Source organism: Ascidiella aspersa, chromosome 5 (assembly GCF_963924565.1).
Source record: "Ascidiella aspersa chromosome 5, kaAscAspe10.2, whole genome shotgun sequence".
NCBI lineage: Eukaryota > Metazoa > Chordata > Ascidiacea > Phlebobranchia > Ascidiidae > Ascidiella > Ascidiella aspersa.
In genome coordinates, this window is record NC_139451.1 from 33,079,798 (window position 1) to 33,093,406 (window position 13,609).

General features: G+C 33.3%; 1 protein-coding gene across 1 annotated transcript; it reads left to right on the forward strand.

The window, feature by feature from the left end:
• Positions 1-873: 873 nt before the first annotated feature.
• Positions 874-13,241, forward strand: LOC146146436 (uncharacterized). The gene is made up of 8 exons (XM_083389764.1): positions 874-1,320; positions 1,860-1,955; positions 2,485-2,563; positions 4,031-4,224; positions 5,561-5,621; positions 7,987-8,105; positions 9,424-9,535; positions 12,428-13,241. Exons 1-8 carry the CDS (start codon positions 1,078-1,080, stop codon positions 12,559-12,561), a joined length of 1,038 nt encoding a protein of 345 aa, XP_083245890.1. The 5' UTR covers positions 874-1,077; the 3' UTR covers positions 12,562-13,241.
• The last annotated feature ends 368 nt before the right edge of the window (positions 13,242-13,609 follow it).

The window sequence follows — 13,609 nt, forward strand, 5'->3', positions numbered from 1 at the left end:
TTTATTTAGTCTGCATTCTGTGACAGATGCACACTCAAGATTTGTTTTAGAGCAATTTATGTGCACACCCAAATATCTATGGTAAGATTCAATAAACTTTAGGCTAGTCTGTATTTAATGGAACTTTATTTGTGCAGCGCCAGAAATGTAGATGAAATGAAGGTTTCATGCACACAAAAGGTGTTTTATGCCAAAGGTTTGCAATTTAAGAATTCAGTTGCTCACTTCAACTGCTTTGTAAGATGCAACGGGGAAACTGGAATGCAGCCGAAAAAAAATTTGGCGCAAATATTTGGTCCACAAATAATGGAATGCAGTCAGGGCCGGTGCACTTTTGACCTTTGACGCACCTGGTCACCCCGTTTTTTACAATGAGTCTTTCCATAATGAATTGCAAGATGCAATCGAAGCAACTTTTTTGGTTTGGAAAGTTGCGCTCTCGGTCAAGACTGCTGCCATGCATTTAAAAAATTGCTTTAAATCTGTTTAATCATGCGTACAGTTTTACTTAGTTATTTATTTACAGTTGCGCTAGTTTTTAAAGTAATTTTAATGCAGCTACACAAGTTTTAGGCTGTCTATTATATTCCCCGCCCAATTTTAAATGTAAGCTTTGTTGTTTGTCTATATCAGGAGTGGTTAAACTTCTAGTCGCAGGCTAAAACTAACCTAAGAAAGATCTCTACAGGTCCTTTAAGTTTACGTTGGCAGGCCTCATCCACGGACCCCAGTTTGCCCACCCCTGGTATGTTATTTATGTCTAACAAAAATAATTGTTGTAATTTTAGTATGATTATTGTACGGGCAAAGAATCTGAGATTTATTATCATTTCAAATTTAAAAAAATGTATATTCTTAACAGGTAATGTTTTGCAGTTGCCTTATTTAGGTGTCTGTTTATTTTTTTTTTATACAACTTAAAAACTGTAGGCCACCTGAATCACAGAATTCAACGAGAATCAATCAAACACAATGTTTAAGTAATAGCTTTGACCAGTGCAAACTGGGAACACTGAACGGATAATATTGCGCAATAGGCTGAGTAGTTATTCTCTGTCGATTCTTGTCACTGTCAACATGGATCCCCCTATCACCGAATTTTCTTCACTGCATCCCGATTTAATGGAGAACGGCTCGCAGCCCAATCAACCTCCTACAATGAAAAGCAGGAATAAATCCAGAGTAAAATTAATCCAAGTGTCTTGGACTTGCCTGTGGGCAATTATTGCTACCCTCGGATTATTTTTTGCACTTTCGTTTGGCGTCTGGAAATATTCGCAGCTTTCATCGCAAGTTGATCAACTGCAGAAGGATTATTTGGTAAGATTAATAAATCTATGAAAGATTTTTACTTGTACTTCACCTAAAACTGCTGCATTACATGTACAGTAAAAACCACTTGTCCCAATATTAATAAAAGTCGACCTGTATAGGATGCCGTGATGTTGGACAACAAAATAATTAATTTGCATTATGTTGTCTTTTTCAAACAAAGCTAGTCTTTGGGTTGACCACTAGAGAGCCTGCAAATTGATTGACATAAAATGCGACTGGTTGTTCCCACTAAGTCAGTTCAGTTGATTGAGATCATTTTTTTTAATTTTTAGATACTTGATTTGAGAAATGTTGACCTTCCGCTAAAGTTGCCCTAATATTATGAAATTGTTATAAGTACAGAAAGAATGTTGATGTGTGAATATCTGTTTATACTCTTAATGTTATCCACAATGGCATTTAGGTTTATATAGCTTTATTTAATAATTATATATTCCTTTCATAAAGTTTTAGATTTCTATAAGAGTATGTATGTGTATTGTATGGCATCCTATTTCCTATAAAAAGATTTATTTACTGCACAGGTTCTACAAACCGATTGCACGTCTGCGTTTTCAGCAAATAAATTGCAACTGAGCGAAGCATTGACGTCACAGTTGATCGGTGCCAAAAAACAAAAGGTTTGTGACAAAATCTTATTATTTCTAAAATAATTGTGCAACTTTACAAATAGCAACAAATTTTTTGACCATATCTTAAACAATTTAACATTTTATATGAATAATTTTACAGTTTTGTAAAAGCTAGTTATATCTATATTTTATATCTTGTAAATCAATAAAGAAAGTAAGGTACTCTTACTATCATATATCTGTACAGTGTTTACAACTTTTTGGACAAAAACCAAGTATGCTAACATCTAGTTTTCTTTTCAAGAACTGTTCCAAGCGGGTGCTGAATCAGATACAGAAATTTACTAATTCATTTACTTGCTCAGTTAAATGTAAAACAAACTGTGTTACTGTATACAAATAAAATTACAATGGTTTTGTTTTTTAAAAAATTCTAAATGGGTGTGAGAATTGTTTGGTGATTTGAAAGGGTAGAAGCGGCAAGGAAAAAGATTACGAACCACTGTTTTAAAAGTTAACAAAACTTTTTTTACTATTTAGTAAAATGCTGTAACTTGTCTTACAATCCATTATTTAGTCAGCTCAATACATTGCTGCAACGGCCAAAGTTCATGAACCCCTGAGCACAAGGTCAAGGCGACATGAAGGTCACCGAGGTGAGTCATGCCAACACAAACCTTTGTTTTTGCGAAATCTATGTCAACTGCGAATAATAATATCGTTAAGTGCTTCTAACCTCCAGCAGATTGGTAATTGTGAAAGGTCTGAAAAGCCTTTTGACCAACTATTACTGCTTACATCTCAAAGCCTGTTTTTTTGTGTAGCTCAGTTGTTAGAGCGACGTCCCGGTATGACCGGAGGTCGTGAGGTCAAACCTCACCACAGACTAGATGTTTTTCTAGCCTGCCTTGTTTTTCTGTCCTGCCGCTGCGATGGCTTTTGGTGCATTTGAGAAACTTTCTTGAGTTTAACCTATTCTTGTTGTTGTTAGGCAACGTGGGCAATTATTTCGGACTTGGCTGATCATTGTATTGTATTTACCCATTGCTTTGTAGTGCAGTAAGGATGAATGGACTTTGTTGCACCAGTGTGCACACTTTTTAAACAAAAAAATTGTAAAAGCACTGCCAAGCAATCACAAATCAATTTATGTTTTTTAATGTAAAACCATGTGCATAAATGACGATGTTTTAGTTCTTATTACTAACTGTTAATATAATAGGACTTTACTGTAGAAATGTATGTCACGGGATGCTTAGTAATTACATCGTTGGACTATAAGGTCATTTGGTCGTTGGATGTTGTCATTTCAAATATTCTCAGCAAACAGTTGTGTTTTTTGCCTGTTTTGCAATTGTCTGGTAAAGTTGTTTCTAAGATTTATTCATCAACCGAAACAATCTCTTGCATTTCTACAATGGCCTCTTGCAGTGTAGGCAATATTGTTAGCAATCATTCTTTGTTTTACATGCCTAGATAAAATAGTTCTTGCCTCTCAAAACATAGCCTATCTTTGTAACTACAGCGAAAATTATCAATTATTCTTTAAAGCAGTTTTAGTGATCTCTTAATATTTCATAGTGGACACCAAAGCCTCTCCTAAAAAATGGCTTTAAAATAAAAAAACTACCACTAAATATAATAAGAATATCAAAGCCCATACAGAAGAAAGTAGCATTTTGAACGTGTCGAATAACTCTTTATTCATTTTCAACATCACTAAATAAGTTAAAAAAAAAACACTTCAAAAGTAACTAATATAGTATGACTAAAACTTGTCCGCGTACCACCTTTCTTGAACTAATGTGCTGGACAATTGCAATATTGTTTGTGATACACAGCTGCCTGTCAACTTTGTATTTTGAGTTGACATATGTTATATCATTCAGTATTTATCATTGTATGGTTTGCCAAAAAATACGTTAAAAACTTATAATCCTGTTTTTAGTTAAAATTCAGGTGTGTTTTAATCGCTGTGAACTAGTTTTCCCAGTATTTATTATTCTATGATTTCCAAATAAAAATTACTATGATTTTCCAAATAAAAAATTATAAATTCTTCTATCCATTAAAACTGCATAAAATTTAGTTATTTTCTAAAAACAAAATGAAACTTCTTCCAGATTCCATTCCTGTGCATGGACGTGATGGAAGGGACGGTAGAGATGGTTCCGTTGGCCCAACCGGCCCCATGGGTCCACCAGGCCCCCAGGGACCACCTGGAATAGGAATAGATGGTCCCCCTGGTCCAAGAGGCCATCATGGACCCCAAGGAGCCAGGGGAATTCCCGGAGTTCCTGGCCCACCCGGCCAAAGTGTAAGGACATTTGGTGTTTAGACTTTATATTGATGTATTTAAAAAAAAAAGGGATTGAAAAGCTTGTTGTTGCTTTTATGGAAGGCTTTGTCTACTTCAGTGGTTCTCGACCTTTTTGTACCCGTGGCCCTTTTTTAATGCTTTTATATAGTGGCGGACCCCTTACATTTCTGGTGTAATATGTGCGTTTAGTTCTTTTTAATAGTTCGGTATATCTGCCTGGTTCACCTATGTTGAGTAAAGTAACAGAAAACACCAAATTACTTTATGACACGTTTATTTTAATGTGATTTCTGCTGCTGCATCTCCGAAGCAAGTTTTGAAATGCAATGTCGTGTTTTTGACAAAGCTAGGCACTTGTCATCTTTGAGAATGAAAGCATAAACCATAATTCCAGTACATGTGAACTGTAATAATGCTGCCTTCCATTTAATTTTTTTGTTATATCACAGTGGAAGTGTACGTCACACTCAATGTGATTTTATACATGCTAGTACACCGGAGTAACGTCATAATGTTTTAAAATAGAAACTAATTATATGTACATTAACAAATTCTAAAGCTGTTTTACTCCTAAAAATCCATGGAAACCTAATATTATGCTGTTTTTGTATTTGTCCATGACAATGCGAGAAAATCAATATTTTCAACCTTAAAACTGGAAGCTTAGTCTTGTATCTGTTCGTATCAAGATGAAAATATTAATTTGACTTTCCCCATCTTCTGAACAGCTGATGGTTACCAAAAACGGATAAAATTTTACTTCAAATAAGTTTTATCTGCCCTAGTTTACCAAACTCTACAAACGAATGGCCTCTAATTGTTCCAGTGCATAACCAATGTAGCAAGCAAAGTAGATGTAAAAAGCTATTTTTGACGTAGATTCCCACTGGGTCCCAATGCTTTTGATTAATATTCCTTTGGGTCCTGGTTTTTCATTGATGTGCATACAGTATTAGAGACACTAATATTGTATTTAAAGTTTGGCAACACTTTTTCGAATTACACACATCTTTTTACATAATTGTTATTGGACAATAACAACTCTCGTTAAAAGTTCTTGTTTTCTCTATTGATGTTGATACAACTACAAAGAACCAGTAACAAATGTGTTTGAAACTATTCTAAGCTGCACATGTTAAACAATGTCAACTTACTTGTTATTACTTGTTTTGTTTCCAATTAATACAACTTCTTAAAAATTTCCTTGCAATGACTGAATTATTCTTTTTACTGCCACTATTGCATGTTACAAGTTTAAATTTGTAATTGGAATGTTTTTGTTATAAAGTTTCATTGAAGTGTTAAACTGAACTAACTGGATAATATTTTTAAGGTTTCAATGTCGATAATCCACATGGAAGGAGATGGATCCCTCGGCGTTTCTTCAAACAGACGTGAGTTTACAGAATCACTCACTTATAACTTTCTTATTTAAAATTTATTCAATAAAATAAAAGTTTCACTAAAAAAAATTTAATACGGTAAGCTCCTAAAACAAATCTAAAGGATTCGGTGTCTTGTCAAACTTGGTCGTGGTTTCTATTTACATAAAAAAGGAGTGTTTGTTGCTTTTCATTGACTGATGTGAGAAATTAGTCTTTTGCATTGATTTACCTGTTTTAATCAAACACTCAAATGAATTTAAAATTCTTTATAAAGTTCTTTAAATACACTAAATATATCACCTGATAAAGCACAATTGTGCAGGAGACTGTCGCTTTTAAAAGAACAATATGTTTTTCAATAGTGATATATAATTTACAGTCTGTGAAATAAAACTATTTGGTTAAACACAATTGGGCAACAATTTTTTATCAATGCCTTTTAACACACATTTTTTTAAATAAATGCAATGTAAGATATCATTTTTTGCAATAACCAGGTAATCACATGTTTTACTAAATGGCTTAGTGTTCAAAAAGTATGTTTTTATGTTGTCCACTAACTTGATTATTGTTTATTATCTAAAAGTCAAATGCAAGGTTTAAGGAATAGCAGAAAAAATTGCCCGGTTTGGTTATTCCAGACTGGAAACCCATTGAGTGTTGAACTGTTGGTTGTGGGAGTAAATTACACACTTTGTTGTTGTTACTGTAAATATTTGAGCACTGTATGTTGAAGTGCTAGAGCTGGTATAATGTCTGTAAACCATAGAGCTCAATCCACTATGGCCATCAGGCGCCAAGTTATAACATGTGATCTCATTAATTTGAAAAACTAAAGCACAAACCTCTATACCACAAGATAATTTTTGTTTTTATCAATCTGCTATTTAAGCTTTTGTAATTTTTCTATCAAATTTTCAAAGGTCCCACTATTTATTTTGCTTTTAAGAAAAAGCCAAATTGTCTTTTTGAAGGAAATTAAACTGAACCATATGCACATTTAAAGAGTCTTAATTCCCCATTGGTAAATAGCTTAACCTAAGCACATTGCAATTGAATGGTTCTATGATGTGTTTCATGTGTAATAAATGTCACATATTAGATCAAGCTCAGCAAGAGTTATGTAAAATAGACTTTGCACCCCTTGATATCATTGCAACAATGTAAACCTATATGAAGTTGCAAACAGTTGGGCCTGAAAAGTGTTAAGTAGGGGTATAATGAAATGACGGACAAACTTTTGATTAGGGTTCATTATCATGGACCCTGTTTTTCATCCTGTTTTGGCCAGCCCAATTTTTTTAAACGTAGGATGATTGGCTTTATGGTTTAAACCGTAGACATCCGTGGGCTAATAAAAAAATTGTTTATATTACTTTAGTTGGTTTTAGCTAAATTGTTGCCTTGACAGCTTAATCATGATAACATTAACCGCATTAAAAATGGTGCTTCATTGTGCCTTTTTTGTCTTTAAGCACCAGTCGTTTTAAATTGCAATGCAAAGTTAATTTGGTGCAAAGAGTAAATCCTGCTCAAGATTCACCTGATACCGTCTAAACACGCTAAGCCCACATCTAACCTCTCGGCTATATTTATGAAGTGCTGCTAAAACAACTTTCTTGCCACTTTGCGGTTTTAGTCAATATTGAAATGTTGACACTGTGTAACTTTTATCACAAGCTTATCTCTGGATTAAGAAAGTTCACCAACTGAAAATTCAACCTCAATGTACATTTATACCATCATTATATTGTCACAAGGTGTTAATTAGGTTGGTAATGTTGAAATTAAAAATAGCTTCAAGTTGTAGACTTAATTTGCTCTGAAAGACACAATAAAAATAGCTTGTCAAATTTGAAAATTGGTCCAGCTACACCTGATTTACAGTGATAATTAAACAAATATGGCAACACCTAAGATATGCAGCTTTGGTATGAAATTCTATTTTATGGTGTTCAACTTTGCCATTATACATGTTTATTGTCATTTGGAATCATATATGTACATATTCTTTGACAAACAGGTTTTAAGTACTAACAAAATATAAGTATTAAAACTTTTGTTTTGAATTGAGTAAAGGAGGTGGAAAATCAATAAAAAACTATTAAAAATGTTTAAATTGTTACCCACTTCTATATGTCCTTTGATATTCCTGCTGAATCTAACTAAAACCTTGATTATGCTCCAAACCTTTGTCAAATTGAACTCTACTTGACCAAAACGTACCTGAAATATAACGGTTTGTTTAGTTGTTCTTCCCGTTTCCTATTTTTATGTTTAGTGCAAAAGGCCCTCGCAACATAGTATAACTCCTTTCTGAGCTTTTGCATTTCAAACGTTGTTTGTATTCCAATATTGTGATTTTTGTTTTCAGATGGCACCTTAAACCACTGGACGAAGACTCACTGGAGCACGCACGATGATTTCCAGTATTTCCAGCACAATGGGACGGTCAAAGTTATGAAGAGTGGGATATATTACATTTACAGCCAGGTGGGAAAACCATTTGAATCTTTTCTACTTCATTGTATTTTTAAACCCTCCCATGATGGCACACAATGTGTTATTGTATGCACGGAACACTTGGCACTTCACTTTAATGCTATCAAAGTAGAATACAAAATAATTTTTGAATCCTTTATCCCTTTTTTTAGCCGACTCAAAACATTGTTAAAAATATGTTGAATAAAAATATGCCATTATGACCTATCTAACCCAATGTTGTTGAATTGTGCCAAACAAAGCTTTGATATGTTAAATTAAGCAAATATGGGAAACGCCCAAACATGCTTTTGACAGATTTTAGAATGATGTTTGTTTTACGTCAATATAATACTTGTGCCCTGAAGTTTTATTAGCAGCTATAAAGATAATAAAAGAACCATTTTTTTTCACTTAAATGTAAGACAACTTGGCTAGAGGCAATGTATGCGTAAATATTTAAGTGTGTGAAGTATAGGCAATGTCAAACAACGGTTAAACTTGTGTCAAACTGTTAAATCATTTGGAACTTGTTGCAAGTTTGTGACTGTTTTTCTTAGACCAATGAAATGTGTATTTAAGGTTTAAAAATTGTTGTAAAATTTGTATTTGAAATCTGACAAATACTGGCGAAATTTGTCTGTCCATTAGATAATGCTACACCTAGTTCCGAATGTTTCATATTTTTTTTAATGGAACATTTATTGTTCGGTTATTTATCTTTCAAAGTGCTTATCTTCAAGCCAAATTGGCATTACTTTTCAACACATTTTTCCCCAGTTTTTACATAAAGGTTTAAGTTATTAGTGCAAAGTAAAAACAAACAAATCAGTAAAACTTCCATTTTCCAAGGGCATCTATAGTTTCCAATAATGTAACGCAAAGGAGAAAATGAATTGAACAACAAACATTCTATGTATTTAACAACTTATTGAGGTTTACTTATTTTAAGTGTTGTGTACGGTTTGGGTTTCTCACAAAATTAACAAATTGAGCTAAAAAGATGCTTCTTTATTGAATATAATCAGGTCACTACTTAGATCTAGTACAGATGGGTCACGGAACTCCTCCAGCATTACCATGTTGAGGTTGTATATTTGATTTCTATATATTTCAGGTAGTTTTTCATTTATCAGCCAAATTAGTCCCAAACAAGAGTGTTCATTCACAACGTGGCTGCTTTCCTACCAAATGCAAAACCAAGTGTTTATTTGTTTTTTTAAGATTTTTAAAGATTAATTTGCCTTCTTATACTTAGCTATTTGCAGATTTAATACAGGTTCAGCCTGTTTTCAGCATCTTATTATTATCAACTCTACCTGTTTTGCAGCTTTTAACGGTTGAATCACCAACGCAAAGCCTCAGCCACGAGGTCAAGGTCAACCAGAGGACGTTTCTCAAATGCAGGAGAGTCTCAAAGAAAAGCACCTGTTTTACTTCAGGTGGGATTTTTATTTGTGCTTTTTTGGTTCAGCTTTTATCAACTCAAGGATCATAAATATGAAGTGTTAAACCAGTCAGGGATTTTAACCAAAACAATCAAAATTTTTCCCTAAAAAATAAAGTTTATTGTAGTTTTTATCTCTTAAAAGAATGAAATGTGAGTTGTTTAATTAGACAGGTTTACACCAAACATGTTTCTTTTCAATATTTTAGATTAATAGGTATGTCACAACATTTTGGTAATAATCAATAAATGCTTGAATATATGGGAAAGTACACCAAACCAGCAACTAGTGGAGTCTGGCCTATAAAAATCTTCATGCTTTATTACTGTAAAAATCTTGTATTTTATACTTAATTAGTTCAGGTGTTAAATTTATGCTGACAAGTGCCAACTAATTTGTACCAGAGGTTGTTTTATTTCACTTAAAAACTGTTTTTTTTTAATACATTCCCTGAATTAACAGTGTTTAATCTTTTAATTTCAATGCAATTTATATTACAGCCAACAAAGGTTTTAAATTATTACATCAAAGCTTACATTATAATCAATGTATTTATTAACTAACACAGCATTATGCAGTTTATTGAAGTTTTTTGTGAAATCCAGTCATGACATAGCAGCTTGGGTTTAAGGTTTGAGTCCCAAGTATTTGAGGCGAAAGCGCAAATATGAACTGAGACCGACTAAAGGCTAATATTTGTCTTGGTCGAGCGAAGCTCTGCCTGTGCGTTTGTTTGTTTTGCACTTTGAAAGAATTGCTCGAGTCTCTGGTTTGTTTGGAAAGCTATAAATTGTGGAAAAGTTGACTTGGCTCTCTTGTACAAAAACGTGTTCCAGCTAATCTCCCAGACAAAGTGTTGAACAACATTTTTGTGCCAGCAATTCAATGCTGTCCTTACAATGCCTTGCTCGATTATGAGGTCATTAGTTTTCTCTTTTCTTATTTGTTCCATTTTGTGTTAAAACATCTTCCATATGAAGTTTGGTGGATTTGTGAAACTCTTATCTCCATATTTATTTGGACCTAACTTTAATTGTCACCTTTTTTATGTTTTAACTTGTTAACTAATGATTAATCTTTTTTTTTTTATTCAAACTTGGTTTAGTTAAATAAATGAAAAAAGTCTTAAACTTAAATTTCATTCCATTAAAATGTGGTCAGCATTTATAACTAAAAATAACTCCAAAAGTTTACGATACTTTAGTTTAACTGAATTTTACTCTTTTTTTTTTCCCCTGCTAACACAATTATGATATAATGTATATATTTCAGTAAATATCTAGTAGTGACCAGTTATAAATCTACAATAAAAAGACTGTTTTGTGGTATAACTATAAAACCAAGAATCTTTATCATTCAGGCCGACAAAACACGTCATACAGATAAAAAAAATTTATGGTATTTATAAAGCCTTTATTCCTTGGACATTGAAAGCTCGTTATGTGCGTAATAAGAGCCCTTGTGCCACCATTGGAGAAAAGTGGTTGAAGAGCATTATTGAGCCGGCCATAACAGCTGTTTACTTGCTCAAGTTTTGTTTGATCTCGCTTGTATTGCAATCATAAACGCTTGTCACAAGCTGAAGCCGGTCCTGTGAGTTAGGGCCGGTCAAACACACGATGGCGCCGTTAAAACACCTCTTTAACTTGCGGAAGTTGTTACGATTACAATCGGTTGCCACACGACACAACATATGCTTATTAAATCGTACTTCAAACACAATATAAGGGAAATATAACATTGTTGCAAACTAAAGCATGCTTCGAAAAAACATTTATTTGCTTGGATGTGAATCAAATCTTCATTTTACATAAATATAACGTTATTTTTTACACAACCACTGTGAAATGATTCTAGTTGATTTTCCGGAAATTTAGATTAAAATAAGTTTTAGTTTGTTTTTTAGTTTTTAATATATTTCTTTTAAATCTTAATAAACAAATTTTCTTTAAATGTTGCCATTAGTATATTTTTGTGAAACTTTAAATAAATATTTTGTGAGTTCATTCTAAAGAAATACATTCTTTTGAATACAAGTTTCAATTAGCTCTATTCAAGCTGCAGTGTAAAATGAACAATCTTTTCAGTAACTTTGCATGGCCATGCTATGGTGTTTATGAACTTTTCCTTTTTTTGAGCAAAAGTTTTACTTTTCATTTATTCGGACAAACTTATCGAAAACAAGTTATTTACATTTATGATCTTTATTAAAAAACTTTATTGAAAAACTAAGCTCCTTTCAAAAACTAAAAAACATACTTTTTTGGCCAATTTAGTCCGAGGAACAAATACGTTATCCCGCCGTTTACAGACCAACTCCCCAACTAAAGCAGGGTTAACAGCAATCCACACATAGAGGTGTCATATAATTGATCCACCCACAATATGTGGTTGGAAAAACCACCATATGCTATGCCATCTTTACCATTTAAGGCCTCCAGCTGAATTAGCAGCAACCCATCTTTACCTTTTACAGTTTGTGGCTTGATGGGTTTTGAATGTAGAACTGCGCCATACGCTTGGACTCACGACTCTGTTTAAAGTGGGCTTACTCAAGTCCCCATAGCCCCAGTTGGCAGATCACAACTGGAAAAAAAAAGTTTTTTATTATTGATTTAACGACAATCAGGTGGCATTCTTACGACTGAAGAAAACCTTTTGTCGTGACACCACATACAACAAGTAACGAACAGTTTTAAGGAATAACACGTAATAACTCAATATTGGACAACATACTTTTTAAGCAGATGATCCCATTACTTTGACATAGTATTATATTAGTTTCTCTTGAATATTTTATCTTTTATCAACATAAAAATGTAAATATTTTATCACCATAAACAAGTAAATATTTATCTACATAAAAACAAGCTCTGTTTTGTCCAGGGGTGCGCAAACTGAAAGCTTCAGACACGGTCCACATCGTTGTTACATACCCGCAAACCACCGTCGACATGCAGCAGGACGTTTCGTTTTTCGGCCTCGTCCAGTGGAACCAAGTGGGCCACGATGAACTTTGACCTAATCAAGGATATGATTTCTATGGGAAGTTGCATCAGAGAAACTTGTAACACTTCTACATCGAGGTTAAAAAATCGAAATTGTTTTTTTGCGATTACAAAGATTATCCTGATTTGGATATCTAACATACATAGTTTTTAGGAAACCAGATTCATGAAAATTTGTTTAGTTTTATTTGTGTTAGATAAATTAAGTGTACATTTACAAATTAGCTTTAAAGACCGTTTTTAAATATTCTGAAATCTACAGTTGAAACAAAATAGTTCGATCCTAAAATATTGTATTTTCCCGTTTGCTTCCTACCACTAGGTGGCACAAAACGCACGGTTTAGTTCCACATAAAATCCCCATCATTTGAGGGATTTTCTCTTCAGCCAATTTACTTAATTTTTTGTTCTTTTCGCAGACGCTTTCGGTGTCTTTAGCTCTATGACGTAACGCTTTTGTCATATGGAAATTTAACCTTTTTTTTATACTTTCAGCAATTTATGACCATTTGAACAGAAAAGTACAGCATTTTTTTTTTGTTTTTGATGTAACAGGTTTTTTAAAAATTATTTTACAAATGACGTTATTTTAGCACTGTAGTGGTCCAGCTTTCCACAAAACTTGCTTTTAAGTTTGATTTGGTTACGTCACACCACTGGGAGATAGCTCCACTTTCAGAGCTTTACATTATCACGATGTGTTGTTTAATATTGCGTTATTTTTCATTAACTCTGTGCGTTTCAATCACACTTCTAGCTGTTTCTCCTTGTTGGTTTTTTTACTCTTTTTACTGTTTGAAAAGTTCTGTTGCTGAAGAAATCATAATACGTGTTAAACAGCAGTTTTATCCTCGTAGTTTATTTTTAGTTGTGATTTTTTAGAAACTGCCAAAATAGCTCCACTGCCCCCACGGATTTGCTGATTCACTCTAGTTGAACGATTTTACTGCCAAACTTTACACTGCCGCAAAATTCAAAGCATTCCATCAAAATCATTTTCTCATATACAGCCCACGTGGGGATTCCCCAGTGTTTTTAGACCTTTTTTGTGTTATTTCTT